Raw genomic sequence first — 21598 nt, 5'->3', positions numbered from 1 at the left:
GCATACCGGTACCATCTGGGTGGGCAAATTCTAGTTGTGATTTTTTTTATACCTACACATCCCTAGTTTATGTTTTGATATGATAGACCTCTGAGATAGGTACAGTAGCTTTTTAGTGGTTATCACCTAATGAAGTTCCATGTGCGGAATTTTGGCCAAAGTCATCCTTCTTAGTTTAGCCCTGAAATCACATCCAACAATGAAGTAGTATGGGTAAAGCATACATTTCCAGAATCCTTGGAGTCCAGAGAGTATTTCAGTTTCTGTCTTTTGTATCTGTAATATTCTTTGATGCCACAGGGCATAAAGAAAGTGTATAGGAGTGCACCATCACCATGACACTCATTCACACAGAGCACCTTACCTTACCTTATCCACAGGCTCAGTCCCTGCTTCAGTCATTGCAAGCGCACCTGGTTGATTATTCACCCACTATGTGGATACTGTTTTTTAGAATTGATTTTGATTTTGATTTTGATTTTGAAGTTTTATTTAGAATTTGTATTTTGTATATTTAGTATATTCTTTATCTTCTACAGTCCTTATTGCTTAGTTGTGTTTTTTATATTATATACTTTTAATTAATTTTTCTGCTGTTATTGAATGTGTGTGTGTGTGTGTGTGTGTGTGTGTGTGTGTGTGTGTGTGTGTGTGTGTGTGTGTGTGTGTGTGTGTTGTCTGTATGCTACTGTGACCTTGAATTTCCCCTAGGGATCAATAAAGTATATCTATCTATCTATCTATAGTTTAGGTGGAAAATGTTGTGTTTTTGTTGGTTCAAAGAGCTCCAGTGACCTATGTGTTTGTCAGAGGGCTTCACCTTTTGTGCTTAAATGAAAGTTTAGGATGTACTCTACCAAACACAATATTATACAACATTGACAAGTGTCTTCACCATGGCTTCAACCAGGATATGCACCCGGCGTCTAAAATGCGATTTATATTAGAGGGTGGTTTACTTCAGGGCAAATGCACGGAAAATTGACTTTTTGTCACATCCATAACGCCAGTGAAATACCTTGGCATTTGTATGATATGAATGATAACTTTCATTTTTTGTGATTTTTTTCTCATTTACATTCTTCAGCCAAAAATAGCAAATGCTCAAATTTCATGTAATCATTCACATCATACCATACTATCACATTTTATTGGCGTTATGGATTGTTTTGGCTGAGATGTAATCTCAACAGTAAACAAGAACATAAAATATCCATTTATTAATGTCAGTAGAAAAGTCCTTATAGTAGTCCCTCCAGTGTTCCTCCATAAACATTTCTTTATTCCATTTCCAGAAAATGAATCAGAAGATCAGCATAAAGTGAAAGTCCATATAGGCCTAATATGTGACTGTTTGCACCAACATTGTAACTTATTACACAAGTCTCAGACAAGTTACAATTCTCCCCCTATAAATCATTGTTGTAATAGTGCATCCAATGTTACAACATATGTGACGTTCAAGACTGAAAACTCACATTTGGAATATGTTTCCAAAGCACCCAAATTCAAGGTCAAAATGACCAGTCATGTGACACGACATAAAAGTCACTTATTTGAGGAGGGTTTAAAGAGGAAATGGCACACACCCACTTTTTTTTATCAGAAGTGACAGTTTTCCAGTCTTTCAGGCAGTCTTTCAGGCAGTCTTTCATCTGGCTAGCAGTTGGAGTTGGAGTTAGAGGATTGGAATTCTCTTTAAATATTTGCAAAGTAAATAAGCAGTCTGGTACACCTTGTGTCAAAGTAATTTGAACTTGAAAAGAAGCCAGGGTCAGAGCGGCTTTGAAGGGGAAGGGGAGCATCAGGAGGACCTGGACGAGGGTTTGTCTGGTCAGGATGTCCCTCCTGAGAGAGGCCAGCTCTAGGCTGTGGAGTATCCGGAGCTCGGAGCAGGTGGCTCTAGCCAAAAGAGCAGCACAGATCACTGCAGAGCTTCAACAAGTGAGACAGGCGCTGAAACACACTGCTGACTATTGTCATTTTAACATGGTATGTTTTCTGTCAGTGTTTCTTTTTTCTTTCAGGGAGTGACAAGGCCTTACAAGAATGTGATTGATTGTTCTTGGAGTGACCCACACAGAGGAGGACTAAATCCCTTAACTTTTGTCCGTCAGGTACAGTTCTGGAATATGCTTGAATTGTCTTTATCCTCTTACCTAAATAGGAAGACCCCATTCTTGTGTTTTAGTACAACTGACATTTGGAAATATATTCTCCCATGTCTGAATAAGTGGTGAAATATTTATTAACCAGGGGTAGAATTCATGTTACTACACGTGCAGCAGTTCTCTATTCCTGTGTGTGTGTTTTCCCGAGTGTGCATTCTACTGTTCTTTTTCAGATGCATGTGTGTCTGTCTTTTTGGTTTAGTATTAGCTTTGAATCAGCTATGTTTACCTTAAAGGAGAACTCCGGCATTTTTTCACATAGATCTCTGTTTCTTGAGGTCACGAGTACTGTCGGTACGAACCCCTCTGGGGGCATGATTTAATGGACACGTGTCCTTTGAGCCTCTGTTTATTTTAACCCATTTTTCATATTCTGTGTTTATTGTGTTGAAGGTTGTTGCTGCCTGTTTGTACCCCTCTTTGCTAACTAGTGAGGTGCTGCCTGTTGATGTACAACTGAGAGCCAAGGGCTTATTAGGGGAGTGCGGGGGTGGAAGCGTGGGTAAGATTTTAAATATTCTGTAAGTTTTGTAAAGTAGATTTTTTACTGACTTACTTGACATGAGAAATTGGGTATAAGTGCCAGGCCCACTAGCCACCACGGTTCTTATTGCTTTGTGTGCATTTGCAGGCTCATACACCTCCACTGCTGGAATCCCCAAAATTGTACAGAGTGTGTCTGAGTTAATTTCGCAAAGAGATGGGGCTGTGCCGTCCTCACCAGAGAACATTTTTATCACCTCAGGTTCTCAGCGATCCCTTATGGTCAGCCGGAAATTATTTTCATAGTATGATTTAGGATTAGGCTACTGTATCTATAAGTGTATAGTATTATCTTTATTATAGGCCTATGTAGTATTAAAATTAGTTGATAATGTTCAATGTTTTATGTATCCACTGTCATATTAATCTTAAGCCAAGCTTCATTATGAAAGCTGTGCTCTGAGATTCCTAAAATCATGTCTTAGTATCAACTTTTACTACTTTCTGCCATTACTAATGAATTGGTAACATGTCTGTTCATACCTTAATCACATTCTTATGTGAATCTATATAGATGGTGCTGAAGATTTTTGTCAAGAATGAAGGCTCCATACAGACTGGTGTGCTTTCACCTGTACCCTCATACCCCTACTTCAACATGGCACTGTCAATGCAAGGAGGTGTAATGGTGCCTTACCACCTGTGTGAGGAGCAGGGTTGGGAATTGAAAGTGGATGAGTTGAGCAGAGCCCTCCATGCTGCCAGGGGGCACTGCAATCCCATGGCACTCTATGTTATTAACCCTGGCAACCCAACAGGTATGTCACAATGCAGAATAAGTGTTTGTATTGTGTTTGTAAGTGTACTTATTAATGGAATACACATTTTCAGCATACATATGTGTAGCTACAGATATGACTATGGGTCAGCCTTTTATCTCCCCGTCTCAAATAGCTGATTCTCAGTATTTGAGAATGGGATGGAGAAGTATTAAAATTAAGTGTAAAAATCCTCTCCTGCTTCTGACAACCTCACACACCTGACACACACTTGCCACTCTACCTCCTTCCTCTCCATTTCCCCCTCTTCCCTTCTCCTTCATCTCCACTTCCCTCTCTTCCCGCCTCTACCTCCTCTTCTACCACTTCTCCGCCTACCTTACTTTGAACGTAAAATGTAGGCACTCCTATATTAAAATGTAGGCACTCCTATCCTCTAGTACTAGTATTAACATGTAGGCCCTCCTATCCTCTAGTACTAGTATTTACAGATGCAGCGGTAAATCCTAGCTAAGGTCTCCTCTGCACTGTAGCTTAAATGTTTATCTAATAGCACTAAAAGCAAAATTAATGTAAATGTAAATGTTATGCCATAATATTTCCAATATGTAGATACAGCTATACAATTGTGGGTCATAAGATGTGGGTTACATTTGAAGCATTTCAGACATTTTCAGACTTTTCATTGCCTGTCTCAAATAGCTGATTCTCAGGACATCAACAGATAATGTATATTTCAAGCAGTACTGAAATAAGAGGAATTATATGGGATATTTTCATTCATGATGATAAATAGGCAATGTATTAAAATATTAAAATGTGACTGATGCAGCAAAAGAAAAAGGAAGCTATTACCATCATATATTTGATACCCATATATCATGCTCTTGGTCTTGATTCTGTTGAGATTCATAACTCATGAATTCACTTTCACATCACGATGTCACACTTCAAGGGTCATAAAGGGAAGGGTCATACAGGTGAGGGTATTATGTTTAGGTAGGAGCAGACACACAGAATGTGTATTACACTTTTACTCAACTTGTTCACTCACACTACATCACATGTGCACACACCTAACATCACGCAGGGCCAACACTGCTAGTCTCTAACTTCATAATAGTAGCCCCCTTACTTAGCTATCTACCTTCCTAGCAGTGTGTAGATGAATAGGTTTTGTTAATTATGTGTGTACACAACATTTCCCCCTCCCTCCCAATAAACTAGACTTCTGCATAACTAAGTCTTTGCCAGAACAATTGTACAATACAGAATGCAAGGCCTACACTGTTTAAGTAGGCAGGGCTGGCCCTTACGGGTCGGCTCTCCTAGACCTCCGGCTGCGGCCCTCCAAAGCAGATGGGGAGACCCCCATCTGGACTCTTGACACGGCCCAGCCCTGGATCTGACTGGAGGCCAGGGGAAAGCAGAGGAGTCAGGTGCAGGTTGTGGTTGTTGGGGCGCTGGTGACGGTGCAGCCTGAGGAGTATGGGAAGCCTGCTGTAGCCCTATACGTGTCGGCACCAGTGGAGGTGGGGCCGATGGCAGTGGAGCCACCATTTCCTCACCTGGGTTCCTCATTTTCCTCAGTCTCTAATTATGCCAACGTGATCCGTCACTAAGCATGAATGTGGCTGGGCCCATCTGGCGGAGCACCTGGAAGGGCTGACTCCAGTATGAAGCCATCTTGTTGCCCTGATGAGGCCTACGCTCGAACCCAGTTACCTGCGGTAATAGCAGTGCACTTGACCCTGGTGTCTGTTTACAGCGGCTTTGGTTTGAGCCTGAGAGCTGCCGGCTGTAGGCACTGCCATGCCTTGTGCCTTGAGTCTGTCTAGTGGCAGTTCCATCTCCCGACCCAGCATGAGGAGTGCTGGAGAGGCTTCAGTTGTGGCGTGTTGGCTGGCCCTGTAGTGCATTACGGTTTGGTTGAGTGCTGTCTGGAATGGGTTCGGATGCCATTCTTTAGGCTCTGGTTGAATCGCTCCACGCCGCCGTTTGCTTGTGGATTGTAGTAGGCTGTGCGGATGTGTTTGATTCCCCTATCACTGAGGAACTCTGAAGTCTACAGAGACGAACTGGGGCCTATTATCTGTCGTGATGGCGTGAGGCATGCCCCAACGCATGAACAAGGCTTGTGTTGGGACAGTCCCAGCCGGAACCACTTCGGCCATTTTAAATAGAGATCGTACAGCACCACCAGGAAACGCTGATGATGGGGAATTCCACGGCCATGGATCTCCCCACAGATGTCGAGCTGGCCATGGAACTGGCTGAAGAGGGGTTGACTCTAGAGGTCTAGTTTTTCCACTGAGGAGGCATAGCGCACAATCTTTAACAAGGGCTTCAATATCGTGATCGATGCCTGGCCACCAGATAAGATCTCGGCATCGCTGTTTGAGTTTAATGATGCCTAGGTGCCCCTCGTATGCCATGGATAGAATGTGGGCCCGCAGGCTACAGAGCACCACGGTGTATAAGCCCCTGGAGACACAAACATCACCACCACATGAGAGTTCATCACATACCCTTGCGAATGGCACAAGTTCATCACAAACCTTTGCTGGCCATTCAGAGCGAATGCGTAGCGAGGACGGTCTGGGGTCACACTCTGACTCGCACTGCAACTCCTCCAACGACACGGCCGACTGCAAGGCTGTGTGGACCATCTGGATGAATTCAGTCTCTGTGTCCTCGTCGGAGGAGACTTGGTGTGGACTGTGATGGAATGAGAGAGTAGGTCGGCGACTACATTGTCCCTTCCATGGGTAAATTTCAGTTCATATTCGTATTGCCGTAGCCTTTTTTCCCCCATCTGTGCAGGGGCAGGGGTTTGTGACCAGAGCCTGATGTGGTCAGGCATTAGTGTAGAGGTCTCACTGTTTTTGCTCTCATTTTTTCTACAAGGTCAAGTCCAGAGCAGGAAGTCTATTGAGGACGTGATTCGATTTGCTGCTGAGGAAAAGTTGTTCCTGCTGGCAGATGAGGTGATGGTTTTCCCATGTTGTGTTATCAATGAGCAAGCTGATTCTAACGTCAATGTGGAGACGTAGGACAACCTAATTTTTAAATTCACACATAAACACTCATTTGTTTATTCAGCAATGCAATATAGCTCTAATGAAAACGTAATGTAATGCAATATGGAGAAACAGGAAAAGTAAAAAGTCCATGTTATTTTAAAGCTTAAAGAATACTTCTCCTATTCTCTAGATATACCAGGATAGTGTGCATGATCCAAAGTGTGAGTTTGTGTCTTATAAGAAAGTGCTTTTTGAGATGGGCCCACCATATTCCAGCTCTGTGGAGTTGGCCTCCTTCAACTCCATCTCCAAAGGATACTTTGGCGAGTGAGTGCTCAGCTGCTTCTAAGAAATTCACTATGATGGGCTTTGATTGTCTGGCTGTCTATGGTCTGTGCACGTCAGACTGGAGGCACAAAACTATTGTCCACTCCTGATCTCCACTCTTTTTTTGCAGATGTGGTTTGCGTGGTGGGTATGTAGAGTTTGTGAACCTGGACCCTACAGTGATGGGACACGTGTACACCTTGTTTTCCACGGACACCTGTGCAGCTGTCTTAGGGCAGATCATTCTGGATATTATGGCTCATCCACCACAACCAGGAGATCCTTCCTACCCAACATTCTCTGAAGTCAGTTGTTGGAGTGCATGGGCAAATATTTGTCTGTGTCATACAGACTATAGCCTATGTTTTGATACTTTTTGAGTGCTTAGATAGAATTTCTAATAGTGATCATAATACTTACACTGCTCCAATCTGAGCCTGGTGTGGCCACCATTCCTCCCATTTCCATTAGGAAGTCAGAGCCATAAAGGACACACTGGCCAGTAATGTGCAGAGGGTCCAAACAGTTCTTGGTTCCCTACCTGGCATCAGTTGCCAGCCCATCAAAGGGGGCATATTTGCTTTCCCTCAACTCCATATCCCACCATGTGCCATACAGCAGGCTAAGGTGAGAAAAGTCAGCACACCCTCTTGCTCTCAGACAAAACTACTTTAACGAAAACACAAAAAATAGTGGTTTGTTTAATACAGTTGTTTGTTTCAGTACTGTAGGATTTTGCCACAATTCTCCAACCTAAACCATTTTCATGATTCATGACATATGGTGATAGTTTCAAATACACCAATAACTAAGACTTTTGTTCTCATATGGGTGGTTTTAATCCTGCTCAGGAGGCTGGCATGGAGCCTGATGTGTTCTACGCCAGTCGTCTTCTGGAGGAGACTGGGCTGTGTGTGGGAGCAGGTTCTGAGCATGGCCAGAGCGAAGGCACTCACCACATCAGGTACTCCACAAACACGTACAGTCCCATAGAAACCACTTAGCTTTGGCACGGACAGTGTAAATCCGAGATAACCAGTCCCTCAGTCCTTTTTCTCTGAACAGCCAAAATGCAGAGAATATTAATCTAGCTAGGAAAGATGTAGCTTTGAAGGTAACCACTTGAGTACATTAAAAAATCATGCGTGCCATTCTTCCCTGATCAAACACTCTTCTCCCTACATGGCCAATTTATGAAATGCTGGCTCTGATCTGGCTCCTAGACTGTGCATTGCAACCCCGACAGAGAACATGGAGGAGGTACTGAACAGACTGTCCACCTTCCACCTCAGCCTCCTGAGCCACTTCTCCTGACCAGTCTGAGGACATGACTCCTGCAGAGCAGAGCCCATCTATGTGCACATGATCTGATGACCTACTTAGACTGGCATTTGCAAAGACACATCACATCACCGATCTTATCTTATGGATGGTTTCTTCCAGAATGGCAATGCTGTTTAATCAGTGAAATTTAAGGCTGAATGAGCCAACAACCTTAACTTAAAAAAAAAAAACACAAAGTAGTTTAAGATTTATGGAATTGTCTTTATAGCCGTATTTATTTCAACAACAAATATATATACACATACTGTATAACATAGGAACATAAATACTCTTTAGTTTGAGTTAAATAATAAATTAAATGTGCCATGCATTGATTAATGCAAAATATTGGACTCCTGAGCCACTATGGCAAAACCATTGTATTTTACTTTACTTGACACTCTTCGAAAAGAAGATTTAGCCACATCAACCATTTCACTTTTACCATAAGGCAAAATACACAGTTCCAATAACAGGCCATACAGGACATTTTCCACCTGTAACAATTGAAACAAAATTAAAGATGACCCCTACCACTGAAATACATTCTTTGTTATACGAGTTGTGATTCATTTTGGGTGTAAAGTTAGAGCCTGATCAGAGCAAAATATCCTGTATGTGATGCTGTATCCAGAGCAACTGAAATTAAAGGAAAAGGCCTCACCAACCAAATACGGTCATCTTGATAATTATAAGTCTGTATGTGCACCATTAAGCTTGATTTCAAATGAGCTTGGTGCGGCATCTGAGTGCCCTTCATTGTGCGTTGAGTAAACAAGAGACTAGAGACGAGATGCGTTTAGATGACCTGAGAGCAGTAGGTCTGAGGAGCCGTCACTCCGCATCACTGTGTCCATCCTCCCCCTGCTGGTCCGTGTGGTTCAAAAGGTCCACCAAGAGGGAGATGAGCTCCGTGTCCTGAGGGCTGTCGGTCCCGGCGTGGGGACGCAGGTTCCGATGGAACATGGCCTGTAGGGATGTGCGCAACTCCCACAGCAGGTTCCACGTCTCTGTGGATAGCTCCCAGCGCACGAGAGACAGTCCAGGCAGGGCTACCTCAACATGGTCACCAGAAACTGAGAGGGACAGAGGAGGACACAGAGATGATGCTTTTATGATACTGTATGAAACAACACACATGTAAAACTCTGAAACATACTAAAGACGAGAGGTAGTGAGTAGGGAGGATTATGCTAATTTCTTTGCACACTCTTGATCTAGTGTGCCTTTACACTACTCCTCCAGGGTGGGATTGTCACCTTCTTAAAGGCATGAATAGACCCTTTTACTGTTTATAAACAGTGATGGACGCACACGCAGCATGGTGCCAGAAGTTAGTTAGTTTGTCAAGCTACGCAAAGAGATTAACCACAAAAGATCGCAAAAACCACCTGAACACACAACTGGACAATTTATAAGTAAGTATATATATATATATATATATATACACTCTTTTGATCCCGTGAGGGAAATTTGGTCTCTGCATTTATCCCAATCCATGAATTAGTGAAACACACTCAGCACACAGTGAACGCAGTGAGGTGAAGCACACACTAATCCCAGCGCAGTGAGCTGCCTGCAACAACAGCGGCGCTCGGGGAGCAGTGAGGGGTTAGGTGCCTTGCTCAAGGGCACTTCAGCCGTGCCTACTGGCCGGGGTTCGAACCGGCAACCCTCCGGTTACAAGTCCAAAGTGCTAACCAGTAGGCCACGGCTGCCCCTAATTTGATGCTAGTTACACTTCTAAATCATCATTTAAAACTGTAGTTTCCTCTTCCTTGTCTTAATCGGTCTGAACAGAGCCTGTTTGCGGAGAGCCTGTTCACTCCCTATTGACTGGAAATCAATAGGTTGTGATTAAAACTGGTTGCGGTTCACCCATAGTTCCCATAAGGGTGGTCGTGAGCGAGCCCCAAATGAATGGGAGTGCATGGGGCTAGACGGCAAATTTTATTTTTTCACTTGCTTATCATCAAAAAACTTCACATTTTAATTGTAGTTTCCACAACTACAGTATGGGTTTTTCATCAAAAGTGAAACAAATACCCATGTCCTTTTGGTATTTTGGAGGGTGGGCCAGTGGCCAAGTCTCTGGTCTGAATGAATGGTAAAAAGGGCAGTAAAAGGGTCAATAGGCCACTGGTTTACCTCTCTCTGTGAGGTCACAGTCGGTCATCAGGAGCAGGGCTAGTGGATGGACTGAGGAGGAGTCCCTGATGAACACCTGACCGTTTGACTGGACCGCACTGAAGAATGTCATCCAACGGCTGGGAAGCTGGGTTTTACCTCTGAAAACAGAAACAGGGGAAACACACATGCACGCACACACACAAGCACACACACAGAAAAGGTTTCTTTCACTTTATTCACAATTTTTAAAAAATGTGTGCTCATTCCATGAAGCCTTTGGCCTGCTGGCTGTTACCTGTTGATGGTAGACCGGTGCATTATCACGGGCCCAGTCTGAGTGCGGAAAGAGATGCCGTCAGGCCGAAATCTACCTTTGTTCACAACACCTCTCTTCACCTAAACAGACGCAAAAGCAAAATGGTCACAAATAGTCAATGCATACAAAAATGTGGCTATTTTGAGAATGCCTTCCAATCAACAATGTATGTCCTTTATGTGGGCGCATTCTCCATCTACAACTGTGGATGTCGGGGTGCATGTACAGTAATTTCCTGTGTATTACCCACATTGTGTATAAGCCGCAGGAAAGTGTTTTATGCAAGTTTTATGCAAGAAACAAAACCATAGTAATACCATATTATCGGCCCCCGTGTGTTAACCTCACAGCTGAAGAAATTTTGCAAAATCAATGTATAAGCCGCGGCTAATAGTTGGGTACCTGTATGAGGTTTGGGTAGAGACCAGCCATCAGCACGGCTTTGAGCAGCTCGTCCTCTTGGCTGAACTGGTTGTAGGTGGAGGAGGGCCGGAGGCAGTCATTGGGGTTGGAGACCAGCTCAGCCTCACAGAGGTTCTCACTGAACTGACGAGTCAGGCCTATACAGGGAAGATAGGTCAGAAAAAAACAAAACATTAAAACCTCAACCATTCGAAAATGAATGAATGAATTAATAAATTAATAAATGAATAAAAACAGACTACCAGCAGCGTCACTAGAAAGCATTAGTACTGTAGCGAGTGCTAGGTGACCATAGAGAGGGCCTCACCCTGGATGAAGCGCAGACTGGCCCCAGACAGAGTGTACTTGTTCAGATACTCATTCCTGCTGTCCCGGTCCTGCTCCTCCCTCCAGCCCTGCACAGCACGACTGAACACCAGGAAGTCACTGCAGCTGGAGCCTCCCAGTTCCTCTTTGGCCTGCACAGAGACAGGCAGAGCAACAACAGAGTCTTACATACTGTGGATGTGCCATGCTGCCATCGTCCATGATATAGTAATTAGTATGAAAGAAAATGTTGTTTGCTTTTTCGCAGGATTTTAGTCATTTGTGAATAAAATTCAAATTTTATTTTTAGCCTACTTAATTGGAAACTGGAATAGTTTAGCCATCATTTATGTAGTTAATGTAACTAAAAATACCATGAAATATTGGGATACAATGCTATGTTTATCTTGTTCATCCCTATTTCATGCACTCACATAAGTGTCACCTAATTAAATACTAAGATGTTGAGAGTGGGAAGATATGGTTAACATATAACTCTATGAGATGGACTGAGATGGATCAAGGAGGATTATTCTGACCTCGTGGATGAGGGCTCTGTTCTCCATACTGTTGTAGAAGGGGTCTCTGGTCAGGCACGCAGCCACCGAGATGAGGGGGGAGGTGCAGCGTAAGAGAGCGGACAGCACCAGAACCTTCCCAAGGCGTGGGTCACACGACATGCAGGCCACCCGCTCGCCCAGAGGGGTCAGACTCTCCAATTTGTCCAGCACGCCTGGGAAAACATCAATGTGATCAATAGCACTCTACAACACCACAGGCCTAAAGGGTTTGACACCATTCGCAGGGCATGAAATACACACTCTCATGAGATTTAACCATGACCTTAAATTCTAAATAATAAAATGCCACTATGCCAATATTCACAAATGGAGACAAGATTTAACTAAAAATTTCAAGTGATGAATCCAGCAGTGTTACCAATTTCCTGCAAAATCCTCACAGCTTCCTTAATGGCTGTCCGATCTGGAGAATCCAGCACCTGTGATAAGAACTCTACTGCCTGAAAAAGAGGGAAAGAAAGACACTTGCTATTACTACACCAGATAGGGCACATCCTCATCCAAAGTTATTTAATAGAGAGATTAAGAGAACCATGTGTCTATATGCTCAGGAAGGATATGGAGGTAGAGTGAGCCCACCTTGCTCTGTGGGCTGTGAATCTTGGCCTGTAGCACCAGACTCTCCAGAGGGGTGCGCAGGATCTCTGGGATGGGGAACGTTGTCATAGAGTCCAGGCGTTCGCGGGGGAACAGGTGGTAAGAATGCCCGGGTTGGCACCTGCCCGCCCTGCCTTTACGCTGGGTGACATTAGACCGCGACACCCAGACTGTGTCCAGACAGGAAACCTATGTTATAGAGAACAAAACATTGTCACACCAAGAGTACAGTTCACAGATGATGATCAACAAACCCAGAGAACAAGAACCTCTAACACATCTAATCACACTCAGTTATAATATATAACTTAACTCAGTTATAATATAATAATATAATAACTAATCAGTTATAACAAGTCCAAGTATTTCACCTTTGTCTTGGGGTCATAGCTCTGCTCCTTCTGAGAGCCGACATCCACCACGTGAACAATATCATCGATGGTAATGGACGTCTCTGCAATGTTGGTGGCCAGGACAATCTTGCGCTGCCCCTCTGGGGGGCGCTGAAACACAGCCTGCTGGTCTGCCACAGACATGCTGGAGTGCACTGACAAGAAGAAAGGACACACCTGTTTCTTGTCCAGTCACAACTTTAATTCAGTAACGTATATCAGATCTAACCTAAACATTGAAGCCTAGCTCACATTTGAAGTCTTAAAATAAAGTGAGTCAGGCGGACGTTTCAATACAGGAAGAATTCTTAACAAGACAATGCAGTGGAATGTGGATAGATATTTGGACCAACAACAGACAGACCAACAACCTTCAGTCTGAAACCACTAACACAAACAAGACCACATTCACTTACATGGGAAGATCATCTGAGAGCCTGATCGGAACGACGGACTCTCCTCCAGCTTCTGCTGCACAGCTTTAATGTCCTGCCAGCCAGGCAGGAAACACAAGACTGCACCTGCAACAGCACATAGGAGCAGGGCTTATACAATGGTACACACTGACATGCGTTTCACCATTTACTGGCATTTTATCGATCAAATAACTTATGGATTAATCGAGAAAATAACTGACAGATTAATCGACAATGAAAATAATCATTAGTTGCAGCCCTAATGTGTACATAAATGAGTATGTACTGCTATAGACAGGTGTTTATACGGAAAACAGAGTTGCATTTCCAAGTGTGTTTAGTGCATCAGTTTTGCCTACAGTAGTTGACAGTGCCAGCTGTCTGCCGTATCAGTACCTGGATCCCCTGTTTTGTGAATGTGGTTGATGACATTAGCAACCAGATTGAGATCTGGAGTAGCATCATCGTCGTCATCCCCTCTCTGTAGCAGACAACAAACAGAGCACAAGATACTAGAGAGAGATTCTTCACTAATATTGCAAAACAGTGCAGCCAGCTGGTCATTCCAACGTTCACAACAGAATGGGTCTTTCCTATGTCACTTTCATACTGTTGGTGCTGGGAAAGTTTGCATCTAACTTATAGTCTTCTGTAGAACAGATATTTAATAGGAATGACAGTAAAGGATGCTTAGGAATGATTGTGATATATTAGAAGACTCACTCGTGCCCTGCTCTGCTGGACAGCTTGCTGCTGCGGCGGCCGGCGGCCCATCTCCCTCAGCACCTCCTCCAGGTAGCGCTCCCGCACCGGGTGCATGAACCCGGGCACGTGCACCACGGGGCAGCCGCCGAAGTAATGCGCCAGTCGCTGCGTGTCTCCTGTGGCGCTCATGAGCACCAGGCGCAAGTGGGGGTTCTGGGGCAGCACCGCGCGCAGCAGTGCCAGCAGCAGGTCGGTGTTGACGTCGCGCTCGTGCACCTCGTCCACCACCACGTGACTGACCCCGCGCAGCGTGGGGTTGCTCTGGAGCTTGCGCAGCAGCACACCCACCGTCAGGAAGAGCAGCGCCCCGCCACTCCGCTCCGGCGGACGCGACTCCAAACGCACCTGACCACAAGATGGACGAGGGGGAAACAAAGCGTTTGTGCTCACTGTTAATACAGAATTAGTGCACATTGTTAATACTTAGTTAGCCATAGCGAGTTATGTGTAGGTTAAGCAAATGTGAAATGCTGTGATAAATACATATAATTAATGTATAACTATTGAATCATTTGAAGTTATTTTTAAACAACACTGCACCATTTCAGTTGGGTCCTACAAATTACAAATTACATTACAAATCCATTTAACTTAAAAAATGCTCAAATAGCTCACTTATCTAGCTTATATTGATGAGGGAGATCATGGTGTAGCAGTGTGTCAGTACGGAGGCTGTCTATTACCTGGTAGCCCACACTGGGTTTGAGAGCTGGGCCCATTTCCTGGGCGACCCGCTGGGCCACGGACACAGCACTGATTCGTCGTGGCTGCGTGACCAGGATGTTGCACCCTGCGCCCTCACCAGCCCGGATGCGGCCCTCCAACAGGAAGCGTGGCACACGCGTGGTCTTCCCGCACCCCGTCTCCCCTGCCAGCACCACCACGCGCGCCCCTTCCACCACCGACACCACCCGCTCACGATGAGCGTCCACGGGCAGGCTCACTCCTAGGCCGGGATTGCCGCTCTCCCATTGGTTCAACAGCTTGTCACTCAGACGTTGCTCCTGGGCAGGAGCAAGGGGGCGGTACGGCTGACCTGTGATGGCATCTATGACAGCTTCCTCTTCCGCCTCATCATCTTCCTCGTAGGCTTGATGGCTTGCGGCTTGCTGATCTTCCTCAGCCCAGAGTTTCTGCATCTCAGCCTCAATGGGGTACTGCACACACAGTTACGACGTTACATGCAAACACTCCACTGTGGCATGCAAGTTGAGACATCTCAATAACTACAACTAAGTCTGATCCAGCTATATAATGTTACGGCCCAGGCTCGTATGGACCGAAAACATGAAAGGGAGACGAACACTGAATGAAATTACCACAAATATTTATTGGTATCACAAAAGTATGTCTAGGGGATGTGGGATCATCTGGTTGAGAGTGTAAGTGATTGGAATGCCGGCAGGAAAATCAGAGTGAGTGTGGTGAATGTTTGTTGTATAGTCCAAGGGAAATGTATGAGAGTGAGTGAGTGCGTGCATGAATGTATGTCGTGAGCCTGAGTCTATGTGTGTGTCTGGTTGAAGAGAGAGAGAGAGAGAGAGCAAGTTGGTCTGGCTTTTAAAGCCCATTTGCACACAGTTGTGGCTTAATTGGCAATCAAGCATTCTGCCATCTCCAGCCAGCCAAGGCTCCGCGGTAGCACAGATAGCCAGAGACAGAGAGGGTCGTAAAAACAATAACTATGGGCAGCAGTGAAGGGTGAGGGCAGCATACCTGAGTGAGGTACTGTCTCATCTTGTCCTCCAGCTCCTCAGGGATGACGAGGCTACAGGGCCGCCGCATCCTTTCCCCTGCCTCTCGCACCTCTTCCTTATGGTACTGGGCGTGGGTGAGAGGCTCATTGTTCTCATCAAGCAACTCCAGCTCCTGAATATGAAAGACACACATGCATGCACGCACACACACGCACACGCACACACACACACACACACACACACACACACACACACACACACACACACACACACACACACACACACACACACACACACACACACACACACACACACACACAGCATGTACACCACAAGCAGTTAAGGTGGACACATTTCCTCTACCCCCATAGTTTGAATCTGTGAGAGGTCCTACTGAGAGCGAACCTTTAGTCTGAGACAAGCCAGAGCAGAGGCTTTCTTTTCTGCTTCCAATTTGTTACGCCCAAAAGCCTCAAATGTCACCTTCTCGGGCCAGTGCAGGGTTAGTTCACAGGTCTTAAACTTCCCGCCCACTGTGCGGTATCGAACAGTTTCCTGTGGAGACAGACGGGACAGTTTTACACAAAAAAGGTAGCAGTCCTAGGGACTGACAATACACCCACTAATCAAATAGATGCACAGTATTGCTTGCTCACTAAACCATATAATTTCATTAAATTCCCTGGTTTCTCCTTGCTAGTCTCTTCCAGTCTGAATGTGTCTTAATGCACACTTACTCTGACTTTGTTAGGCGACACAGCCATCTGAATGACCCTCCAAAGGAGAGCTTTTGGCTGAGAGAATATTGACCGAGCTTCCTGAACTCTTGGATCATCTTCTGGTATCCTAAAGAATAGAAATGTTTCATTTAGATGAAAGAATATGATTTCCAGCACATACATCACATGTCTGAGTTTCAATGTCTCTTACTTAGAAACAGGAATAAGCCTCTTCGTCCTGCTCTGTGGTCTGCTGAGAAATTCACTTTTGTACAGCGGGACTTCACACTCCTCATCCTCATCCTGCCACACAGATGCAGGTGAAGTTCGTCCTCTGCCCTTTTTCCTTCTGGGAAGGTTATCTGCTTCCAAGACACCCAGTTCCTACAAAGACATGGGCTTCTGATAGTCACCACAGAAAATACTCAGTGTCGCACATAATTTAACCTGTTCACAACTCCTCTCGCAAAACTGGACGGATAGTGGTGGCGGCGTCAGTGCCACTGGTAGTGCTTGCCTTCAGTTTCTGACAAGCTGCCGCTGCAGCATGGCGCTCTGCTAAAATCTTCCTGGAGCCAAAACCCACAGTCTCGATCTTTTGAGGCCACATCACCGTCACAGTGGCCCTCTGAGGAAGACAACAAATTGGCAGTGGATCAGTAAAGCAGGATGTTTGGTCTTCACATATCTTTCCCATCAATCTACCTATTCCTTAATTTGATACTGTTATACACACATACCAAAGCACAATAAGATAAGAGATTTGGGGTCTGACCTTGACCTCTCCATCGGTGCAGTTGTACTGGATGAGATGAGAAGGATCGGACAGCCCTAGAGAACGGGCCAAGGTACGGTAGAGAAGATCTTTTGGTTCTGGGAACTCATTCAGCAGGCTAGGATGACCTGGACAAAGACACTCACATTATTAATGCGTACTCTTGTTTGAGACATCGTAATTACAGTGCAATATAACCACATGCATGCATCCCAGCATGACCTTCCCACAGACCAATGGGTATTTGGCTAACACGACAGTTCATTCATGAATAGCTATATCACGAGGTTAAAGAGCAGAAAATTGTCAATATTTCAACGTGACTTTCACTGCTGTTTTACTGTCTATTATTCCTGCCGTATAAACATTTAGATAATAGACTTCAGGAAGGACGTTAGATAACTACATCTCCTTGAGGTCCTGAAAACTTCACGTCATGTCGCACCTTTTGTTGTTTCAGCTGTTCCTTCAAGTGTACCAACTGGACCGACTTTGGTACTGTGTCGACTGGCCCAGGTACAATTTATTCCCACCCGGTTCCCAATTTCAAACGTTTTACTTCCAAGGTTGCACAACGCACGGAGCCGCATGAGTGTAAAGCCGGGCAGCGCCATGTTTCAACAAAATAATGTTTGCGGAAGTTCCTTATTGAAGCTGACAGCGCCATCTGTTGGTCCGGAGGAATTCGGCTGTACCTGCTGCGAGCTTTTCGTAAAACCAGAGAATGTCTAATAAGGGGAGAACTGCCACTCTCGGAATACTTCCGGTTTCTGAACTGGTTGCAGTTCCTTCTGTGGTTCCACATGAGGGCGCTCGTCCACGAGTGCAAAATGCATGGAGGTCAATGGAGCTGTACCCCTCAAAATCCACTTTTCTTGGGATATAATTTTTTTTCAAGTAATTTGAGTATTGCATTCAAAAGGGGAGGTAAAGAAAATACACTTGGTTGAGTATTATATTTTTTAAAGTCACTTAATTGTTCTAAAAAGCCTTTCAGATGTGTCAATGACGTCATTCATTAGCACAATGCTAGCGTGTTATGTGCAACAACGACCCAACCTGTAAGAAATCAAAAGGACATAAGTACTCGTTCATTGAACTTTTGACCTATAACCCATGTTGAAGTTATACAAACTACAATCAAATCTGAGATTTGTCAACGACAATCAGGTGAAAGAGACCAATTTAGCTGTCTAGCTCCATTGACTCCCATTCATTCTGCACTCATGGCGATCGCCCCCAGTGGAACTCTGGTGGAACTGCATCCAAAATTCGGTACAATGGGACTTAATACGGAGTGGCAAGGCTCTCCGTAGACGGGCTCTGGTAAAACTAAGAGTTTTTCGGTTGTCAAAATGAAAACAAAATTTTCACCACATTACGACGCGAAACAAATATGCAAGTGTGATATCCTAATTTCTGTATTTAGCAAGGGCATTTAGGTCACTCATAGACCTAGCTAATTTTAATAAAAGCTGCATATATCCTGCAATTCAATCCAATTCACAAGGAATAGAGGATGATTGATATTAAAACATAAATGAATGTCTCAGCCCCTTGGAAATGCAACATAAAAAACGGAAAAGATAATTGAGAGGTGGCGTTTTTTATTGTGAATATAAGAAGTTTCCAGGATGTCCAAGCAAATAAAATACGTGTCTGTGAATATGTGTCTAACCTGCCTATTCTGAATCTTGCCATGGAATATGTTGATTCACCTGTCATGTGGGTAGTCCTTTCTCATGTATCAGATAAGAGGAATAAGTTAGCCTATAAAGCCAATGTATGCCTTAGAGGCCAGGACACACATAAAGAGGGGAAATGGAAGTGATCCTGGTTCTGCTATTGGCCTCCACGGGTGAGTGAACACTCCTCTGACAGAAGAGTCCTTTGATGAGAATACATAAATGACCAGATAAACAAGAGATCAAATGAAGCAATGAATATTTATGAACTCAAGACAATGAAACATTGCCTGGTATTTGGTTTAGTGGTACATAGAAAGTTATACATTTCACTCATTAACTTACAATTTCTGATTGATTTAATTGAGGCTGATGAAAATAACTTCATGATTTAAACTGTATACTGTTTCCCAGTGTCTGGTTGTGGTACTCCCACCTATACTCCAAACACCAGCCGGGTGGTGAATGGGGAAGAGGCTCGGCCCCACAGCTGGCCCTGGCAGGTGATTGTGTCTATTTTTAATAGGAAAATTCCCATGATTATTTAGCTTGTACACCATTTAGTGAGGGGGGAGAGGGGGGTTGGTATTCAGTTGCATGGGCAGAGAGCTTTATTTTCTGCATGGTAAGCAAAACAAGATCGTAAACTATAAATCAGTTATTCTGGATTAAGTAGGCTCATATCGAATAGACACGGCAGTGTTAAATCAACAGACCTGGCTGGGAGCTCAAGGTCATACTATTCTGTTACTTGGAACTCATGGGCCTTTTAACATCTGAGAGTTCAACAGTCAGCAAGAGCAGGGTGTTCAACAAACCTGATGTTTAAACTCACACACTCAGAAACTCACGTGATTAACTGGGATTTTATACAACAAAATAAAGCCAGCAAGAATTTGTTGCTGTTTGTAGGCCTTACTGGAGACATTTTTCCCTGTCTGTGGTGCCACCCTTATTGCCCCAAACTGGGTTCTAACAGCAGCACACTGCATCAAGTAAGTCATGAAAATCTTACATAATTTTTAAGCTTGTTGGTTAATAAATATATACTTTTTTTCAGGAAGGTGCAAAGCACTTTTTCAGGACAGATTTGTGAAAATAGATTGCCTGAACTTTTGTCTGTATGCTTAGCTTCCACACATACCGGGTGGTCCTCGGAGATCACAATCAGAACCAGCAAGAGGGCCCAGAACAGTTCATCATGGTGGATAAAATGTTCATACATCCAAAATGGAATGACGGTTGTGTATCCTGTGGGTAAGCCCCCACCCCCCCATATGTCAAGGTGACCCGTGTACGTTCACTTCCAGGGAATATAGTGGAACCACAATCTGCTGCAGGAAAAGCCTGTAGGGATTCAATATGATTATGGAGTCCTGAGCCAAAACACTACATAATTGAAATGGATTAAACATTTACTAGGTCATCCCCACTACCTGGTCAAATACAATGTGGTATAAGGATTACCATCTGATGAGACTGGATTGGATAGCAACTGTGTCAGACATGGTAAATACATTGTGTTTTTCAGATTAATCTCCTAATGTTGTCACCTTCAGGAATGACATCGCCCTCCTTAAACTGGAGAAAAGTGCCACCCTGAATGACAAAGTGCAGTTAGCTTGCCTGCCCGAGCCCGATTCTGTCCTTGCTCACAATCTGCCCTGTTATGCCACTGGCTGGGGCAGACTCTACAGTAAGCCTGATCCACCTCACAAAGCTCAGCGCTCCCATTCTTAAGGAATCTACTACATGCTTATCTATTGCAATGCACATTCACAGACAGTAAGGAGATTTTTAAGGAGGGTTTAACTGTGTGAGCTCTTCCCGCATCTGTTAGTAATCGGCCTCCCTCTGTGTCTCAGCTGGCGGTCCCCGCCCAGACACGCTGCAGCAGGGCCTGGTGCCTGTGGTGGAGTATGACGTGTGCCGTCAGAGTGACTGGTGGGGCTCCAGCGTGAAGACCACCATGGTCTGCGTGGGGGGAGACGCTGTATCAACCTGCCATGTGAGTACATTCTGCAGTGACCTGTGCCCTCCCACAGTGACTTAAGGGAAATGTACAGCACAATGTAACAAGTCACACCGCTGCAGACCAATGCTTTGCTGAATAACTTAAGCTCAAGTGAAAAAAAAAACCTGTTTATTTTAGACATAGCCTAGAGCAGGCACACAATCCATTTTTAACACTGCAAAAACATTGCATCTTGGGCTTTTGGGGCTACTGGGGATATAAGTATATAAAATAAATATAATGCCCAGTATTGGTAGGGGAATCTTTTCCTCCAAGTAAAGGTTTCAAACATCACTTCCATATTTGTTTTCAGGGAGACTCTGGTGGGCCTTTGAACTGTCAGGGCCGTGATGGAAAGTGGATCGTTGAAGGAGTCAGTAGCTTTGTGAGTGGCAACAGCTGTAACACCCCCAAGAAGCCCAGTGTCTTTACCAGAGTGGCCTCCTTCATCCCCTGGATCACAGAGGTCAGTATGGGCAGACTGGACTTAATATATTGTATCATTGTAGACAAACATGATTGCAGAAGCAATATTATCATTTCTGATATCCCATGTTTTTCCTCTTTTAGACAATGGCCAACAACTGAGAAAAGACTACAGCTTCTCTCGGTGAAATTCTTATACACAAACTATTCACCTGGCTAAGACTAATGAAGGCAAAATCAAATTTATTTT

The 21598-nt window shown here is 44.4% G+C and overlaps 3 protein-coding genes across 3 annotated transcripts; 2 read left to right on the top strand and 1 right to left on the bottom strand.

Moving 5' to 3' along the window:
* The first annotated feature begins 1815 nt into the window (after positions 1–1815).
* On the top strand, positions 1816–8365 carry LOC143133736 (alanine aminotransferase 2). The gene is made up of 11 exons (XM_076293579.1): positions 1816–1944; positions 2028–2117; positions 2565–2673; positions 2803–2936; positions 3229–3472; positions 6341–6420; positions 6647–6783; positions 6914–7088; positions 7255–7410; positions 7635–7747; positions 8007–8365. Exons 1-11 carry the CDS (start codon positions 1840–1842, stop codon positions 8095–8097), a joined length of 1434 nt encoding a protein of 477 aa, XP_076149694.1. The 5' UTR covers positions 1816–1839; the 3' UTR covers positions 8098–8365.
* Positions 8366–8377: 12 nt separating this feature from the next.
* Positions 8378–17837, bottom strand: dhx30 (DEAH (Asp-Glu-Ala-His) box helicase 30). The gene is made up of 20 exons (XM_076293578.1): positions 17669–17837; positions 17224–17351; positions 16966–17076; positions 16660–16832; positions 16467–16575; positions 16135–16284; positions 15749–15901; positions 14716–15189; positions 13991–14377; positions 13664–13748; positions 13268–13372; positions 12831–13006; positions 12442–12648; positions 12221–12302; positions 11821–12014; positions 11283–11433; positions 10955–11112; positions 10532–10632; positions 10255–10394; positions 8378–9182 (listed from the first exon to the last, which is right to left on the bottom strand). Exons 1-20 carry the CDS (start codon positions 17835–17837, stop codon positions 8941–8943), a joined length of 3495 nt encoding a protein of 1164 aa, XP_076149693.1. The 3' UTR covers positions 8378–8940.
* A 1207-nt stretch (positions 17838–19044) lies between these two features.
* Positions 19045–21510, top strand: LOC143135456 (chymotrypsin-like elastase family member 3B). The gene is made up of 8 exons (XM_076296121.1): positions 19045–19081; positions 19323–19411; positions 19821–19903; positions 20040–20165; positions 20468–20604; positions 20774–20916; positions 21236–21388; positions 21493–21510. The coding sequence occupies exons 1-8, from the start codon at positions 19045–19047 to the stop codon at positions 21508–21510; spliced, it is 786 nt and encodes a 261-aa protein (XP_076152236.1).
* The last annotated feature ends 88 nt before the right edge of the window (positions 21511–21598 follow it).

Source organism: Alosa pseudoharengus, unplaced genomic scaffold (assembly GCF_046254945.1).
Source record: "Alosa pseudoharengus isolate Yale_2024_CS ecotype anadromous, Long Island Sound unplaced genomic scaffold, YU_APseudo_1.1 YU_APseudo_1.1_scf_2, whole genome shotgun sequence".
In the NCBI taxonomy this organism is placed as follows: domain Eukaryota; kingdom Metazoa; phylum Chordata; class Actinopteri; order Clupeiformes; family Clupeidae; genus Alosa; species Alosa pseudoharengus.
Note: the sequence above shows the minus strand (reverse complement) of the source record. Positions and strands in the feature narration are given on the sequence as shown.